General features: G+C 41.4%; 1 protein-coding gene across 6 annotated transcripts in view; it reads left to right on the top strand.

The window, feature by feature from the left end:
* znf143b (zinc finger protein 143b) overlaps nt 1–19,913 on the top strand; it is a 74,704-nt gene that overhangs the window by 15,044 nt on the left and 39,747 nt on the right. For 5 of the 6 annotated variants that reach the window (XM_069900224.1, XM_069900201.1, XM_069900208.1 and 2 more), the window contains 7 exons: nt 3,081–3,191; nt 4,295–4,387; nt 5,207–5,290; nt 7,236–7,316; nt 7,400–7,596; nt 7,924–7,998; nt 17,519–17,641. In XM_069900224.1, coding sequence (XP_069756325.1) covers nt 3,081–3,191; nt 4,295–4,387; nt 5,207–5,290; nt 7,236–7,316; nt 7,400–7,596; nt 7,924–7,998; nt 17,519–17,641 — 764 coding nt within the window. The remainder of the gene's footprint in view (nt 1–3,080; nt 3,192–4,294; nt 4,388–5,206; nt 5,291–7,235; nt 7,317–7,399; nt 7,597–7,923; nt 7,999–17,518; nt 17,642–19,913) is intronic. The other variant, XM_069900215.1, reaches the window with a different exon arrangement.

The following is a 19,913-nucleotide window of genomic DNA, read 5'->3' as shown; positions in this document are numbered from 1 at the left end:
TTTCTATTTTTCTTTAAATGTAATTCTCTATTGTATTCATGTTATAAAATTTTAAATAAAGTCTTCAAAAAAAAATCCGTTCTAAAGTGGAGTTGAGTTTTCCATGGTCTATTTGACATTAGTGTTAGTTGCTATTCGTTGTTACAAGCCGTTTTTAAAAAAAAATGTTAGACAGTGCTAAACTTCGTTAAATGATGATTTAAAAATTAATAAAAGTTGTTGGAACATTCTAAGTCCTTTACCATTTCATAGAACAAAGAAACTAACTGGTAATCTCTTGAAGGTGGCTGAAAATTCAGCTGTAACCTTGGCTCGAAGATTGTCCTATGAAGACATAGTAAACAATCTTTTTGAAAGCCACAAAACATAATTTGCTTGTAAGAAATACATTTTAACCTTTTCACAGTATGTATCTTTGCCTATGGATGCTGTTGGACCTACTGAGTTTCTCCAGCATTCCTATGATCATGAATAGTAAGATCCTGGACACCTGGTGCCAGAAAGGGATCAAATGTATCGAAGACTGCTATGAGAAGGGGCAGCCCATGTCATTTCAGCAATTACAAAACAAAATTAATTTAACAAACAAGACCTCTTTTCTGCTATCTTCAATTAAGATCTTTTTTGAGGGTCAAATTAGCTTCAGCCGCTGTGTCGTGAAATGGAGGCTCTAATTCAATAAGGGATCACACATAAATTTATCACGCCAAAATGAAGGCCCAAAATCAGGTCTCCATAAATCGAAGAGAAGATGAGAGTTAGACTTAAGAACAACAAACACGAACGATGCTGGTCCAACCTATGTTGGGACACCATGATGGTAGTTATTAATGCCAGATGAAGGCTGATGCAGTACAACTTTCTGCACCAACTGTACCTTACACCACAAAAACTACACAAGGCAAAACTGGAAATCTCAATCATGTTTTAGATGTGGCATCGAGATAGGAACCTTTGTGCACTCAACCTGGCTATGTTCCAAGGTGAGACCCTTTTGGGTAGAATTAGGGGACATTTTGGTAAAAAAAATTACAGGGGTGGACAGGATCCAGCGCTGTTCCTGTGGGGGATATTATGGACATGAGTCTGGGGTTGTCCAAACACCTAATTCAATTTGTAAAAGATGCCTTGGCTATGGCCAAATCTGACTTCCAGCTAAGTATAGTACGACAGAACACAGAGATGCAGAGTGATTAACTCTGTTCCCCTGGAGAAAATTACCTATAAGAAGAGAACACAACATGTTTGTTAAGGTGTGGCAGCCATACTTGCAATACATTGAGATGCAAGAGTGATTAACCTTCCCAATGCCTCTCTCAGAAGGAAACAGTGGACAATAGGCTCACACAAGTCCTGAAATGTCAAGAACGAGGAGTAATTTAGAGGCCTGGCTGGCACTCTATTTTTTAAAGTGATTTTTAAATATTGAGACATCTATCTTTGTCAATATTGGGGTGGGGGGGGCAGTGAAATAAGGACGATATAAATTTGTAAAAGGGGAGGAGTGATCCCCTGTGATGTTTGTAAAGTTTGAGTGTAAAATTACAAATAACATTAAAAAAAAAGCTGATTAATTTTTACACTAGTATGTTTCCAATTATCTGAAATGTTTGGGACTGGACCTATCTCAAGCAGATTTTTTGGATATTCTGGAATTTTCTTTATGCAGACAACTAGCATCAGGAGAATACTTGTACAGGCTGTTCTGATCGCCAACACCTCCCCACCGCCTTCACCAATCTTGCCCAGGAACCTAAGGTCCCTACTCCTGTCCAGTAGCCCGAGGTCTTACTTCACCTGTAAGTGGTAGGAGATTGCACAGGGATTGTCCTCCAGAGGAATTTCAGTGACCTCGCTGAAAGGATATTTGGCTTGGGCGAGCAGGGAGAGTGTGGCTTGGGCGGATGAGTAAGGAGAGAGTGGCTCAGGCGAGCGAGCAGGGAGGGAGAGCAGCAGCATAGCTTGGGTGGGTGAGCGGAGAGAGAGCGGATTGGGGAGGTGAGCAGGGAGAGAGCAGCAGCATGGCTCAGGCAGGCAAGCAGGGAGTGAGCGCGATACGGGTGAGAATTCTGAGAATGCCACAATGTAATTTATCACCAAGTTGCAGTAACTCACGGCAAAAAATGACAATTTATAAATAAATAATCTTTCAATGTGTAACCTGTGGACAAATTTTTCCTTTGTACAACTGATTCAACTTTTTTTCAAATTGTGACATCGTACCTGAAGAAACTTTCCGATATTTAGAATTCCGGTTTTCAGTTAATTGGAAGTATACTGTATAATATAAATCTAATGAACATTTGCTTTCTCTTATTCATTTTATTTTGTTGCTACAAGTGAAACGAAACGCAATTTATTTATTTGACATGACCAAGCATCTATCAAAAGATAGATGAACTGTCAAGTACTGTCAAAGTACTATCACACTATAAACCATATTGATCAAGATACATACATTTTTCTTTTCAAATATATACAGTGTCGTTTTCTCCCCCCTTCCCTCCTCCCTTACCTCCCTCCCTCACCTCCCCTCCCTCTTATTTAAAGTCAAGTGGCAAGGGATGTGTTGATGGTTGATAACAGTCGCAATATTCTTCCCATAGGACCACTTCTGCTTTGCCTTGTTACGACATATGTGTTATGATGCAGTTTATTCAATTAATAATTAAAAAGTTTTGCATAGGTTAAAATACTTTCTTGAACAGTTTGCTTGTTACAGCCTCCTTCATTATATGAGGGGTGATGTGATTCAGAACTGGAATATGTGCATGATCCTCAAGAATTGGGGATTCTTGTGTTGATGTATGTTGTTGAGGTAAGCTGGATACTTGCAGGTTGATGTATGTTGAACCACTCTTTAGGCACATACGCGAGAAGGTGGAGGCGGCAAATTATGAATTGTTAAGGGTTGTAGCATCCAGTTTCCATGAGCCCACCAATTTCCAGAGGAGTCATAATTGTATCTCTATCTCAGTAATTTTCAGCTGAAATATATTATATTTGGTGATTAATTATGGAATTTAATCTTATTCCAAAGGACTGCCCATGAAATTCTTATCTGTGTGTTGTTTTATTAGATATGTTATTGGCACAAATAAACAGAGAAGCCCAGAGTATGGCAGAATTCCAGGGAGTGGCCGACGGTCAGCATGTCACACTGTGCCTAACAGAAACTGTAGCAGTAACAGGTAAATGACCATAAATGTTACTTTTTCTCTTTTTAAATATTTGCATATTGAAGAATGCACCAATGACTTGCAGGAAGCAAAAGAGGCAGTTTTCAAGCACTGTGGTATTCCAAATTGATGTGTTTTTTTTTTATCTCTACCAGTTGCCTTCTATGATGGACTTTGCTATGTTTGTTACTTTCTGAAGCCTGCTGCATTTTTTTGCATTCAAGTTCCCAAACTAGGCTGTGATGCAAGCAGTCAGTTTACTTTCCACAGTGCACCTATAGAAGGTTGATAGAGTATTTGACAACTCCTCATTCCTTATTTAGGAAGTGAAGGTGTTGGTGTGCTTTTTCATAGTTACCTAGTTTTGTTGTGATGGCTGCAGGAAAGGTCTTCTGAAATGTGAACTCCCAGGAGCCTCAAAGTTCCAACTCTTTCTCAGCATTGCAGATGTGTGTGGTCCCTTGGCTGCTTATTCCTAAAATCAGTAATAAGCTCCTTGTTCTTGGTGACATTGAGAGGAAGATTGTTGTTCTCACCCCACCCAACCAGATTCTTGATCTCCATTCTGAGATCTGACACATCATTTTCAGTTATTCAGCCAACAACGGTGGAGTTGTTAGCGAATTTGTAGATTGAGTTGGAGTGGAACTTGGCTATGCAGTCAGGAGTGTACACAGGGAGTAGAGTGGGGGATGAAGCTCATATCCTTGGTGTGGCCCTTTGTTGATGATCAGCATGGAGGAATTGATTTGCTGATTCACATCCTACGGGGTCTGCTGATGAAGTCAAGGACAAAGTTGGAAAGGGACTTTCTTTCATGTATTCCAGAGAAAATGATTACGTTCCCCCTGTGAGGGATATTAAATTTGCTCTACAAGTTGCTCTGTTATTATTATGTATCAAAAATTACATTGGCATTAGGTTTTGATCTGCTTATTTGAAACCTGGTGTGTAGATATGGAAAGAAAAAGAAGATATTCGCTCATTTCCTCCTATGGCTTTTTCTCAATATCCCTTGCTTCATGTGTAAATAGACATAGCAGGAAGGATGTTGAATTTCAATGCATTATTTTATGCAGTATTTTTCCAGAGCAGTCATGATTCTTTTTATTTAGATGGTGATCGATTGGAAAATATGGATGGTGTGAGTTTACAAGCCGTTACCCTTGCAGATGGCACAACAGCATATATTCAACACAATCCTAAAGGTGTATATTTTCTTGACAATTTACTGTCGTGCATCTGTTCTATTCTTTAATTAATGTATACTTTGCCTAGTTTGGCCATTGGCACGATATTTTCTGCATCTCCATATTTTACAGTTAGATTTTACTTAACATCTGAGGAACTAAATGTGTACTTGTCATAGAAAAATCAGCTATAATACTACCACACCTCTCCCTACTTCTCCCCAAAGCTTCCCTCCTTGTGCTCAGGGACACCAACTATCTTTTGGTATATCATTCAAATGAATGAATCTGTACATTTTTGAGCCGAAAGGTAATGCAATGTGGTGGTGGTAGCCATTAAAAGACATGGCATCACTATCTTTCCAGCAATTTGTTAACAATCAGGACAAAATTCTATTGAATTTCTTTGAATGACCCAACTGTGCAACCAACACATTTTAATACACCATTTAGTACTTAACTGAAAGCAGATAACTCAAACCCAGTTGTTCACAGACACATAAGACCTTCCTGATCATTGTGACTCAGCAAGGCAGCCCATAGCAAAAAGCAAGCTGTTGTAGGAACTTGGCGCCTGTGGATAAAAAGGGATGGTTGACATTTTGAGCCAAAACCCTGCATCAAAACTGCGAGTATTCAAGAGGTAAGGGGAAGGAGTGAAGTAAGAGCTGGTAATAGGTGGACCCAGGAAAGATGGGGTTAATGGGCAGATGGAGCTAGGTGGGGGAAGGATGCGTGCAGATAGCAACAGAGGTGGAAAGAGAAGACAACTGCAAATTATGTATCTAATAATCCTCCTTCTGGTTACTAGTTGATGATGTTTATCATTTAATTCAGATGACAAGTTGGTTGATGCCCATGTTATTCAACTAGAGGATGGTTCTACAGCATATGTACAACATGTTTCAGTACCAAAATCGGGTGAGTAGTGAGATCATGGTGTACTTGACTTTTGTGCATCTTGCTAAATATCAATTTAATTTGGCAGCAGATACATGAATGTCTGATTATTGGCCATGAATATTTGTTAGAATAATAAAAGTAAAATTGCAATTGTCTCCTCGGGCAAGAATTTGCAGACGGTGACATTATTTCCCACCAATTGGAAAAGAAGTTTCCCTCCAATATCTTGCAGTCTCTGGGCAACTGGTGGTGCTGAAGGAGAATTCTTGGGATTCAGCACAAATCATTGCACTGTAACATTGACCGAAGCTGGAGGGCTTTTGCATGCATAACTTAATTTGGAAATCTTAGACTGACAGTAACTCAGTGCCTGGGTTATCTAATAATGATGAACATGTATTTAGTGTGAACTAGCTCAATCTTGCCCTTGTATGAAAGTTAAATGACTTCTATAACCATTCTAAGTCATTATTATTTTTTTCCAGATTATTTTATAATTGTACTATTTCATGAAAGGCCTAAGCTCTTTTCACATCAATTTATTTCAGATTTGAAAAAGTTTATTATGTTTGCAAGCTGCAAAGTCCATAAAGACACACTGGCTCATTATCAGAGTCTTTGGGATTTCCATATTAATCTAAACAGGTGAAAATCTGATAGTTTCTGTCAATGCCATAGTTATCAGTGAACTGCAATACTTTTGCTGTTCTTGTTACCAAAAAATCTGGACACACATTTTGAATGTAATGTGTAGGTCACAATTTTCCTAGCTTAGACCTAAAAAGACAAGAAATGAGTCACTATGGTGTGTTGTGTTCAAACTATAGCACAGCAGATGAAAGTTCAATTTATCCTCTTTTGGGCTTCAGCTGTCAATCATAGATGACTGGAGATACTGTTTTTCAAATTGTAAGAAAAACTTAAAATGAGAAAAGGTAAAATCTGTTAGTTTTGAGCAAGAATCCACACTTTACTACCTTGATCTAAGCTTATTGACATCTGATTGCACAAGTGCAATCCAACAAAACAGCATTCTCCAGTCCTCAGTGCAAAACACACAGACACATGACCAGACATAACACACATACAGACAAACAATACAAATGAAGGACAAATGTTCATCTGTACAAACAAATAAATAAATATTGTTTTGTGAATAAGAGTATCTTGGATGGTTAGTGTTAGCAGTTCCATTAGATGTTCAGCATTCTCACTGCCCGTGGGAGAAAATTCTGTTACTCAGCTTAATTGTGCTGGCTCTAATACTCCTACATCTCTTTCTCAATGGGAGTGGTGAAAGATGCTATGTGCAGGGTGGAAGAGGTCCTCATTGATTTTTCTCACCCTCTTCAAGCAATAATCCTGATAGATCACGTTGATGGAAGGGAGGTAGACTCCAGTGATCCTCTCTGCCACTCTTGTGGTCCTGTGGATTGACCTCTGATTCATTTCGCTGGATACATCATTGAAAATATCAAGTTATCTTAATTCATGGTAATCCTGCGTTTCTGAATAAAAAGTTTGTAGGTTCAAATTTGAGTGAGGATTTGAACATATTATTTAGCTTGGCTTTATTGTAATACTATGGGAATACTGCATTGTTGGGAATGTTGTCTTTTGGGTGCAAAGTTTGCAGACTCGACATGGTTGTCCATGTCCTTTTAGGAAATGGGAGTTCTCTGTCATAATCAAATAAAATCATAAATTAAAATTTTAGCTGGATGCATCATGGACAACCATTGAGTAGTCATTTTTAACTTGTTGAATACAGACATTTAACAAAATTACTAATAAAATCTATGGAATGCTTTGAACCAGATACACTCAAAATTTGATTGTAGAGGCACAAACTGAGATTTTTGCAAATCTGTTACTCAATGGTATTGACAATTCTTTGATGACTCAATTATTTTTAATCCAGAAGTCAATAAGAGATTCCTTTTATTATTTTATGCTATTGCAGGAGATTGTTTACGTTTTGAGGATGGCCAGGCAATTCAACTAGAGGATGGATCGACTGCATTTATTCATCATTCACCAAAAGGTACGTTTTAAGATTTATTTCGTGGTGATTTGTAGAAAAAAAAAAGATAATTTACTATTTACTTTCTTTTCTCCATGATGAAGATGGCTATGATCCAAATGCAGTGCAAGCAGTCCAACTGGAAGACGGAACCACTGCCTATATCCACCATACGATACAAGTTCCACAGTCAGACACCATCCTCACTGTTCAAGCCGATAGTACACTGGCAGGAATGCACACAGCAGAAACCACAGGAGATCCTGAGACCATCAGTGCACTTGAGCAGTATGCCGCAAAAGTAATTGCCTGTTTCAAACTTGATTCTGCAAAATTATAGTCCTTCGACCCGTCTTTTTGAAGGGTTGTTATCTGTTTTAATTTTAATGTAATGTTATAAAAATACTTTTGTAGTTTTGGTATCTTTACAAATTGTCCTAAGCAGCACCATTGAACTGCCTGACCTCAAGGAGGATATTTAGTTTTGGTGAGTATTGCAAGTGCAAGGTATTAGGAAGTCTGGTCAATGTTCGCAGTTATGAAAGGTAAATGTGTTTAGCCTGCAGTTTGCTACCTGCTTTTTTTAAAAAAAAGACCATTTTGTCTGATCGTCAATATTTTTTTGTAGGTAACACCTGATGGAAGTGACAATGTCAGCAGTACAGGACTGGTGAATGAAAATGATCATGAAAAAAAAATGCAGGTAAAATGATTATTGCTGTTCAGTAATAACTAAAGCAATAACAGTGATATTCTCTTTTTATCATGCAATGATCCTGGATGCAAGACTCAGGATCTACAGAATAGGTTTGGTTTATTTAAGTTTTTCTAAGCTAATGAACAGTCTGCTTGTTTCTTTAAACACAATGAGTGAGAGCAGAATAAACAGATTGTTGAAATGAATAGGAAGGGACTGATGGAAGGGATATGTGAACAAAGAATTTTATTTGCCTGTCAGGGAAATGGTGTATAATTGGGGACATGGCATCATGTTCGAAATGTTGTTTGTCATCTATATCAACAATCTGGATGACAATGTCACTTTGATCAGCAAATTTACAGATGACACTAAGATTTTGGAGTATTAGAGAGTGAGGAAGGCTTTCAAAACTTGCAGTGGGAACTGGACCAGCTTGGAAAAAAAGACTGCAAAATAGCATATGAAATAGAATGCTGACAATGTGATTTATAACCATATAACCAAATCACATTGTCAGCATTCTATTTCATATGCTATTTTGTAGTCTTTTTTTTCAAGCTGGTCCAGTTCCCGCTGCAAGTTTTGAAAGCCTTCCTCACTCTCTAATACTCCAAAATCTTAGTGTCATCTGTATTTGATGAACTTTGGGAGAACAAACTAGGGTAAGACTTGCACAGTGAATGGTGGAGCCCTGCAGTGTGTGTTAAAACAGAAGGATCTGGGAATACAGATATGTAATTTCTTGAAAGTGATGTCACAGGTAGATAGGGTCATAAAGAGCCTTGAAATTGAGTACAGGAGTTGGGATGTCATGTTGAAGTTGTATAAAACATTGGTGGAGCCAAAATTGGAGTATTATGTGCAGTTAGTTACAGGAAGGAAATTAGTAAAATTGAAAAAGCATGGAAAGAATTTACAAGGATGTTGCTAGGACTTGAGGAACTGAGTTGCAGGGAAAGGTTGCATACATTAGGACTTTACTCTGTGGAGCATTAGAGAATGAGGGCAGATTTGACAGAGGTAAAGATAGACTAAATACAAACAGGCTTATTCCACTGAGGTTGGGTAAGAATGAGAGGACGTGGGTTAAAGGTGAAATGTTTAGGGGAACGTTCGGGGGGGAAACTTAATTAAGAGGATGGTAAACATGTGGAAGGAGCTGCCAGTGAAGATGATGGAAGAAGTTTTGATTTTGACATTAAAGACAAGATTGGATGGATGGAGGGCAATGAAAGACTATTGTCTGGGTGAAGATGGATGGAAGCAGGCAGAATAATGGACTAGAACACACATGTCAAACTCAGGCCCGCGGGCCAAATTTGGCCCGTGATATAATTATATTTGGCCCGCAAGATCATATCAAATATATATTAGAGCTGGCCCGCTCGCCGCCGCGCCAGTATAGCGCATGCACAGCTAATACTACAAATTCCAGAATGCTTTGCAAATGCGTTGGTGCCGGCCCGTCATCCCGCTAATCGCCCCCACCTCCTCTCTTTACTTTCATTAGCATCTGCGACCTGTCGCCCAACTCACATGTAATAAACCCCTTACGAAAAATGGCCAAACCAAAGACAGAAAACAGGACCTTTCAAGACAAGTGGGAGGCAGACTATATGTTCATCATTTTAAAAGACAAACCTGTTTGTCATTGAAGCAAGTTGTTATTTTTTGACTTGTTGGCTTGTGAAAAAAAATACATTTAAAAGGAGCTTAAAGGCTATAGAGAAATATTATTTATTGAATATTTTATTTCTCATTTGTTAATGCTTCTTCTGGAAAGAGTTTAACCAAAACTATTATTAAACATTTATTTTAATAAGAAAAAGTTTAACATTGCATATGTTGAAAGAAGAGAAAACATGCAGATGTTGTTGAAAATTTTCAATAAATATTTAGTTTGGACCACGACTTAGTCCGTTTTTAATTTTGGCCCTCTGAATTTGAGTTTGACACCCCTGGACTAGAAGGACCTGTTAGTGTGCTGTAGTGCTCAAAGTTGAGGAGGAAGCAAGGATATTTCTAATGTCAATTGACCATGAATTTTATTTGTTTTGTTTTTCCCAGGAATTTACCTGGCTGTTTTCGGTATTGAAGATTGTTTCTTAATTGCAACAATTCAGTGACCAAACTAGATTGATTAATCACTTTTTCTCCTGTCCTACGACAAATACATGTCCTTCATACGAGTTCCAAAGATTTCTTATTATAGATTAGGCAGCAAGATTTTGGATGAAAACAGAATGGGAGGGGCAGCCAAGATATAATAGCCAAATAAAAAAAATCAGCTGTTTGGTTGCATTTGGTTTTATCAGTGTGAGAAAAAGGTTAATTATGTAGAAGTCATAAACGTGTTTCACGATGTGTTTGAGCAGTGGTTCCTCCCAATAGGAGATTGTTAATTTCAGAGGTAATAGAAGGAGAAATAGCAATTTAAAGCATTATGATATTTATTGTTAACTTGTGGCGGCCCGGCACCTCTGAGATCAAGCTGGCGCATCGCGTGGCGCACGCAGTAGTAAACAGCAACATTACACACTGTAATATGTCCCTTAACACAGTGAACTGGCACGATTAAAACCTGGAAAACTAAAATGGCACTGGACAAGCTGCTCAGCTAACAGATCAATTACAGGCTGGGGAAGAATGTTCCCGCCTGCTGTTGTTATTCATGCGGTTGATGTCAGCCAATCAAACAAACGGCGGGAACTCCAACTGCATAAAAGGAGCCCTCAATAAATCTCAGAGCTTAACCTCCCATACTGCGAGTGTGTGTGTTTTTTAGTAGCAGTCGGCTATAATTGGTGCACCTGATGGTTTAGATGGCATCTAAACCCAGTGAAGGATAGCAAAGCAGTGATCACCACAGTTGGCCTCAAGCTCCTGACCTTCTGGACAGTGCAACCTGGCATGTGGTTCATCCAGGCTGAGACTCGGTTCCAGATTCGGGGCATCGCATCTGAGTTCACATAGTACTACCACACACCTCGTGGTCAGTGCCATGGATCCAGAGATTGCAGACAGAGTGGCCAATTTCATCCACAGCCCACCATCAAAAGGCACTTCCACTGCCTTCAAAGAGCCCGAAGGTTCTCGCGGTGAGAGAGAGAGGGGCACGGCTGCTCCACCTGGATAGGCTAGGGGACATGAATGAGACCACGAGCCTCGCGTCATCTTTGAGCAGGCGTTCTTGGAGCAGCTGCCCGAGGATATCCAACTGCTCCTGGCTGATGTGGATTTCAGAGACCCCTGTAAAGTCGCAGCACAGGCAGATATTCTGTGGAAGCAGAAACTGAAGTGCTCAGCTACTGTGGGGCTCATCACGAAGTCTTGCAACCAGACCAGGCCCTGGAAAGGAGTGGCAAGGACGAGTTCAAGGAAAGATCGTGCTACTACCACCAAAGATGGGGCTTCAAGGCCCGCCAATGCCTGTCGCCCTGCGAGTTCCAGTGGCTGGGCGTTGAGAGAACCTCCTGTACGTATGAGATCGCCTTTCTGGTAGATGATTCCAGGTGGATGCAGGAGCGAAGGTCAGCATGATGTCCACGACAAGTTTGGACACTAGATGCAGGCAAGTGGCCCCCGCGTTGATGGCTGCCAACAACAGCAGCATACGGACCTATGGCATGCGTAGGGCTGAGCTGCAGTTCGGAGGTAGTCACCTCGTGGGAGTTCACGCGGGCTGCAGTGGAATAGACACCCCTTGGAATGGACTTCCTGCAGGCCCACAGCCTAGAAGACCTCAAGGGCAAGAGACTTGTGCATGTGGAGATGTTCCAAACCTTCGCACTGAGGGGTGCTGGGCTCCTGGCTTTGCACCTGGACTTTGTCCACAGTTCGGACAATGAGTTCTCCAAGGTGCTGGCCGTGTTCCTGGCAATCCTTTCCCCTCAGTTTATTGTGGAGGTACCCCTACATGGCGTCAGGCATCACATCCTTACCAAGGATCCACCTCTCCATGAAAGGGCGAGACAACTTCCCCTGGAGAAGTTCAGACTGGCCAAGGAAGAGTTCTGTAAGCTTGAGGAGTTAGGCATCATTCGGCGATCGGACAGTCCATGGGCTTCTCCCCTGCATCTGGTGCCTAAAGCATCTCAGGGCTGGAGACTGTGCAGCAACTACCGTTGGCTTAATGAGGCCACCACTCCAGATCGTTACCCCAGGGCTTTGCGGCAAACCGCATGGTGTGACAATCTTCTCCAAAGTGGACGGTGCGAGGGTACCACCAAATCGCTGTGCACCTTGTCGACATCCCCAAGATGGCTATCATCACTCCATTCGGGCTGTTCAAGATCCCAAGGATCCCATTCGGGCTCAAGAACGCAGCACAGACCTTCCAGCAAATGATGGACATGGTGGGCTGAAACCTGGACGGGACGTTCGTCTACTTAGATGATATCCTGGTGGTGAGCAGAACAAGCAGGAACATCTACAACACCTCAGAAGCCTCTACAGTTACTATCAATCTGGCTAAATGCCAGGGCAGGCTGAGCACAATTGACTTCCTGGGCCACAGGATTACCAAATGCGGCACCCAGCAAGGTGGAGGCTATCCGCAACTTCCCGAGGCCTAGTACGACCAACGGACTGGAGGAGTTCGTGGGGATGGTCAACTTTTATCACAGATACATCCCCGAAGCGGCTCGAACCATGTGCCCACTCTTCACCCTGATGACCAGGAAGGTGAAGGACTTGACCTGGGACAACGACTCCACACGAGCGTTCGTGGAAGCGAAGGAGCCCTGGCTAATGCTGCACTCCTGGCCCACCCCAGGTCAGACGCACCCACAGTCCTCACTGTTGATGCCTCAGGAACGGCGATTGGTGGAGTTCTGAAGTAGCAGATAGAAGGAAGTTGGCATCCACTAGCTTTCTTCAGCAAAGATCTGCAGCCCCTGAGCTAAAGTACAGTGCTTTTAACAGAGAGTTACTGGTGCTGCATTTAGTCATCCGCCACTTCCGGTACTTCCTAGAGGGAAGGGCTTTCAAAGACCACAAGCCACTGATGTTCACCCTGGCCAAGATCTCTGACCCGTGGTCAGCCCGCCAGCAGAGACACTTGTCTTACGTCTCAGATTACACCACCGACATAAGGCACATCTCAGGAAAAGGCAACATGGTCGCGGACGCCTTGTCGAGGCAGAGAATCCACTCTCTGGCTAACGGACTGGATTTCGTGGTACTGGCGGAGGCACAGCAGCAGGACGACAAGATACCTCAGTACAGGACCGCTGGCACAGGGCTGCAGCTAACACCACCCTCCTATGCGACGTGGCCACTGGGCAGGTTCGACCTATCGTCCCAATGGCATGGAGGCGACAAGTTTTCGAATCCATCCACAGGTTGGCACATCCATCAATCAGGACCACACGTTGCGGAAACAAGTCAGCGGTGGGTCAAGACGTGCATGCAGTCCCAAACAGCCAAGGTACAGCAGCACACCAAGGTCCTCCTGCAGTCTTTTGAGCCAATGGAACGAAGGTTTGACCACATTCATGTGGATGTATTGGGACCCTTACCAGTCTCACAGGGTTTCCGCTACCTGTTCGCAGTTGTCAACCTTTTCACCCGGTGGCTAGAAGCAATCCTCCTGGCCGACATATCCTGCGTCCAGGCACTTGTCGCGTCCTGGGCAGCAAGGTTCGGGCAACCATGCCACATAACCTCTGACAGAGGTGCACAATTTACTTCCAGCTTGTGGACTGACGTTGCCAACCTTTGGGGCGCTCAGCTGCACCACACGAAAGCATACCACCTACAGTCTAAAGGGCTGGTTGAGCGCTTCCACAGGATCCTCAAGGCCACCCTTATGACCAGGCTCAAGGGCCTCAGCTGGGTGGATGAACTGCTATGGTACAGACCCGAAGGAAGACCTCCTCACATCCTCTGCCGAGCTCGTCTACGGAACTCCACTCATGGTCCCTGGGGATTTCGTTCCATCGGCCAGAGGTCAACAGGAGGATACAACCACCTTCCTGGACAGGCTGTGGGAAAAGGTTGGTAACCTGGGTCCGATCCCGCCCTCCAGACACGAGCAAGCCAAGTTCAACATTCCTAAAGAACTCCAAGACTGTGAGCATGTGTTCGTGCGCAGAAGGCCACACTGTCCTCCACTACAGAAGCCCTACAAAGGCCCCTTCCGAGTCATCCGGAACAATGGGGTCACCTTTGAACTGGACATCAGTGGCAAACCAGAGGTCTTCACCACAGGACCTAACGCAACCTGTGGAGGCAGGCCACCAAAGACATTGGGGACTGCATCCAAGGACACTGAATTATAGCTCTGGTTTTAGGGGTTTGGGGGGGTGGTCAGATGGCAGCCCGCTACTGCAGAGATCAAGCTGGCATGTCACGCAGCGTACACGGTAGTAAACAGCAACATAACATACTGTAACACGTCCCTTAACACAGCGAACTGGCACGGTTGAAAGCTGGAGCGGTACAAGACCAGCAGCCCTAAAATGGCGCTGGACAAGCTGCCCAGCTAACAGATCAATAACAGGCTGTGTAAGAAGAGTATTCACATGGAAGAATGTTTCTGCCCGCCATTGTTATTCATGTGGCTGATGTCAGCCAATTCAACAAACGTGGGAACTCCAATTATGCAAAAGGAGTCTTTCCATCCTCAATAAATCTGAGCTTAACCTCACACACTGCAAGTGTGTAACAGTTGGCTACAAACTTATACTAATAATTCCAGTAGTGAATGAATGCTCTTTAAACTCTTGAGGAAAACTAAACTGCTGGAAAAAGTCAGGGAGTCAACCAGTCTCCATGGAAGCAAAATAATGTATCAATGCTTTGTATTGAGACCTTGCAAGAGGACGAGAGAGTAGGTTGGCTCTTTTTGTTTGTGTGTTATTTGTCTTTCAAATTATTGTATAAAGGAAGAAATAAAAGGGAAAATGAACTGCCTGTAATTTTTAATTAACTATCATTCTCAATTGCCTGGGTGTCAAGATAACTGCTGAGAGTGATGCAGGCATGTTCTGGTCAGAATGATTGGATTTGGTTCTGGATGCAATCTGGGATTGCTTGCAGTATTTGTCGAACTAAGGATAATAAAATTATTGGATTATTCCCATGACTAAAATCAGCAAGAGAACCAAGATCCCTTTCTAATCTAATCTCCTTGATATATTAACAGCAGATTGTAGTTGCAGTTGTAAGCCATTAGCCAGGATCAGCTTTTCGCTTCTGGTGAGTGGTTTAAGTCATACTTTATAGTAATTTGATGATGTGCTAAGGCTGCCTGCTTCTTGAGCAGAGCTTTTGTGCTGAGATGACAGTAGCTTTCTGCATTCACTGATGCCAATAGATGGAAAATAGCCAACAACTGCCAGATTTATATTTTAGGTTGTCAGCTGTTTGCATACCACAAACGAATGTAAACAAGCAAATCTGAGTATATTTTCTAGTCTCTCTTTTCCGGAAGGGTTTACATATTACTGGCCTCTTTCCCTCAATTAGGAAGGGAACATCAGTAGAAAAGCATAGATCAATGGGGACTCGCATAAAACTTTGTCAAACTTAATTTTATAAATTGCTCCTTTCAGTTAAGTAATAATGTGAGACTCCAAATATTTGTATATGTGCATTGTGCATATGTATTGTTTGTATCAGTGTTATGTCTTTTGTGTATTTGCAGTGTTTTGCACAGAGGATTGGAGAACATTGTTTCATTGGGTTGTACTTGTATGTTTGGATGATAAATAAGCTTGAATTATTTATTTTATTTTTTTAAATTGGATCTCCCCCTATTCAGTTTTTTAACTTTTAAAGTTCCTGGGCTGCAGTGTAGCAAAATGACACAATTCAAATAATGGATGTCATATTTAATCTGGTTGAAGCTGGAGAACATGAATGTTGCAAAGAATTTTGCTGGAATTTAATTTTTCTTACCTTTGTTAGTACTTGACAGCAGCAATAAAAATTGGCCTAGACGGTGTTAAATTTAAAATAATATTTTAAATTATGAATCAACAATTATATAACACCTAATCTAATTTAGCTAACTTGTCTAAAGTATAGACACTTATCTCACTTTAACTATATGCGAATATATTGGAGTGTGTGAAATTTGGAGTGTGCGAAATAGCCCAAGCCACTGCAGCTCAAGGCTCAATTCTCAGAAGGCAGTTCAAAGTTCATTTTCTGAAATTCAGTGATGACACGTGGGGTTGAAATTGATGCGACACGCAAGGTTTAGATGATTGAGACACGTAGGCCTTAAGTGGATGCAACACGTAGGCTTTAAGCTGGGAGAGACATGCAGGCCTTAGTTGAAATGAGCAGTTCATGTGGTGGATGAAAGAGACTGGGGGTGACAGAACGTTAAATAACTCATGAAACCCTTTTTGCGGTGCTTCAACGAAGTGTTCTTTGTAGACCAATGTCAACTAAAATAAATTCCCCTCTTCTTTGGTGTAGGGGACATGAAGCAAGTGATGCTTATGTAGCTTCCAGAATCCTTTTTGTGGGTTAGCTGAACTCCAGTAACTCTCACTCTGGTCACCATCCAAGTGCAGTATTTCGTCTACAGTTAGAACTCTTTTCGTGGGTCAGTCGAAATGGTCTCATCCCTCTATAACTAGGAAATCTGACAGTTTGTCTATACCCACACAATGAGGCCAAGTGGGTCTCTCATTCCCACAAAGGAGGTCAAAGAGCTCTTTACTCTTGTGCTGCCTTCTTAAGATGGCCTTGAGCAAACTGTGATCTGTCCTTTCAACAAGCTGGTCACATGGTCTCTGCCCCTGTCTTCTCCAGGGCTTTTTCCCTTCACTCTGCAAATATATTAACTTTCACACATGCTGTCTTCAAAGTCTCCTGCTATTTCATAGACACTTTCCAAAACCTGCAGGCTTTTGTTAAATCTGTTCTCTGAACAGGACAGTCCCACACAAATAAAATGAACTGAAAAATAGGAGAACGTCACACTTTTAACAGTGGGATAATGATTCCCTTCCCCTACTCCATTTTAAAAGGTTGGCAATATGACATAAAAGTGCCCACACATGGTTGTGTGATAACATCAAGAAACGTCACTCTGGTTTAGCAGATCAATGTTTTTGGATGAATGAATAACATCTACAGTAATGCTTTGTAAATCTTCCATGAAACAATTCAGAAATCCCAATGGTTTGTCATCTGGCTCAACACGAAATGTTTGCCACAATCCCTTCTGATTCACTGTGGCCCCAATTCTCTCAGTCTGTTTGATTCATAGGGGCTCTGGTACTTCCATTCCCTTTAAACTTAACACATTCCCTGGAATATTTATTACTGTACTGTATACATCTTCAGAAAATTGTGCTGGATTATTGATTTGAATAACATCCAATTGTCCCAAAATTCTGTGATCCAGCATCACCAAAGTCTGAGCAAGCTGTTAATTACATTTTGCTGTATAAATTCAGATAATTTGCTGATAATGGAAATATATCACTAATGTTTGTGTAATTTTTAAAGGTGAAAATGTTAAATTATTATCAGAATAATAATAGATGTTCTGTTTGTTAAGATTGTTCTTCAGGGTCATGTTACAGGACGGGTGAGTGCCAAGGCTCAGCAACTGGGAGAAAAGGCATTTCGTTGTGAATATGAGGGCTGTGGAAGACTCTATACTACTGCTCACCATCTGAAGGTAGAATTCAGTTGTGCTTCAACTGATAGAAATCATTTAAAATATATACACACACACACACAAGAATGAATATATTGCATTGATCACGGTACAGGCCTTTGGCTCACAACGTTGTGTTGACTTATAACTTAGTCTAACAATTGCCTGGAATTTCCAAACTGCTTAAACCTCCATTTTCTCAATTTAAAAATACTCTCTAAATACCTGTAAATTTTGTCTCTCAGGATCTTCTCCAACAACTTCAATACTGAAGTGACTCATTGGTCTATAATTTCCTGGTTATCTTCTCCATTTGTTGAGCAGTAGAATAATATTTGCAACCCTTTAATCCTTCAGTGCTTCACCTATCCCCAGAGACAATGTGAAGATCATCACCAATGGCTCAGCAATCTCTTACCTTGCTTCCAACTTCTCTTGACAGATCCTGATGACTTAAAAAAATTCATGCTTTTCAAAAGCTCCCACGCATCCTCTTTCTTCATGCCAACACGCTTCAATGTTTCCTGTTGCTTTTTTGTCATCCTCACAATTGCCAAGGTTATTGTCCCCTTCCACCCGTACTGTCTCAGTCAACAATCCCTCCAGTACTTTCCCCTTTTCTGCAGCTGTGATCGTATTCCTCATCAGCAATTCCACTCTCCACCTATTTTACCTCCCTTCTTGTCCTTTATGAAACATCCAAAGCCTGGCACATTCAGTAACCATTCATGCCCCTGAGATGGCCAAGTCTCTGTAATGGCCATGACATCATAGTTTCACGTATTGACCCATGCTCTGAGTTCATCTGCTCTATTCCTGATACTCCTTGCATTAAAGTACAGACATTTCAATCTATCCAATTTATTGCAATTATGTTCATTCCCCTGCCTTTCCTTCCTCATAGTCTAACAATACATAGTATCCACCATTTCACTAACATCTGACCTAACTCTCTGGTTCCCATTTCCCTGCTGAGCTAGTTTAGACTCTCCCCAACAGCTCTGTCAAACTTTCTTGCAAGGATATTAGTCCCTTTTCAGTTCAGGAATATTCTAGATCAAAGAATATTTCAGGTAATTTCTTCATTTTGAAGTGTATTCCTTGTTATATAGAACAGCCTTTTACCATAGTGACACTGAACAGACTCTTAGATAGGCACATGGATGTAGAGAGTTATGAGTGTGAGGTAAGGAAGGATTAAATTGATGTGAAGTAGGTTTATATAGGTGTCTCAAAATTGTGGGCCAAAGGGTTTGTTCTATGGCATTATGTTCTATGGCAATCAGTACGATCAATACCAAATAAATAACATCTATCAATATTTTTTGTGGCTATTGGCTGAGAGAGGGGTGTTAGTCAAAAAAGTAGAAAATTCAGTGATCCTTGGACTGGATCCTGGTTTAATGTCGCATTCAAAAATCTAACATCTCGGAGTAAACAATCTTAGTACTGCACTGAGCTATCATTTCTAAAGTACAGTAAAATCCCCATTATCCAGCACTTCAGGGATCGCTAATATACAAATTTTCCAGTTGACTGTCTTTCACTCTCACAATGCCCAACTAATACACCTGCGTTAAGAATACAAAAGACAGTGCAAAATGTTATTTGGAAAAAAAAATCAGTATTGTGGTCTTTAATTATGTCAAGTTCACTTTATTCAGGTAATTACCCTAATTTACAAAATTAAGATTTGAACCTCGGTCACTGAAGATGTAACAGTGCTGTGCTAGCCTCTACGCTAACCGCTCTGCCGTCAAAATTAACCTCCTTCCATCGCACTGACAACCTGACTCACCTCCAAGCCAGTGTCGTGGTCAGACCCTCGCGCAACCCATTGCACCTCCATGCCAGTGACCTGGTCAGGCCCTCGGCCCAACCTGACTCAACTCCATGCAAGCATTCTGGTCAGGCCCTCATTGCACCTTCCTTCATATTCGACCCCCCCCATAGCATTGTACTAGTTGCTACACTCACTGTGCCACCATAATTAACCCCCCCTCCCACAGGTTTACAGATAAAGCCTTAATAATACTTAATAATATACTAACAAGGATGAAGATTTGCCAGACAGGGGTAGGGAGACACTTTGAGAGAGTTGCTCCAGTGGCATTGGTGGCTCTTCATCCTGGGCACTGCCATTTTATTCAAACACAACTTTATTCAAATAGCTGCTGTGGACAGGGTAATTGCTGGCTGAATGTTTTTGCTTTGGACAACATTTACTTTTACAATTTTAAACTTTTATTTAAAACTTTATTTATTCTTAATTATTTTTAAATGATTTATTTAT

The sequence above is a fragment of the Narcine bancroftii genome, chromosome 1 (assembly GCF_036971445.1).
Source record: "Narcine bancroftii isolate sNarBan1 chromosome 1, sNarBan1.hap1, whole genome shotgun sequence".
In the NCBI taxonomy this organism is placed as follows: Eukaryota; Metazoa; Chordata; class Chondrichthyes; order Torpediniformes; family Narcinidae; genus Narcine; species Narcine bancroftii.
Note: the sequence above shows the minus strand (reverse complement) of the source record. Positions and strands in the feature narration are given on the sequence as shown.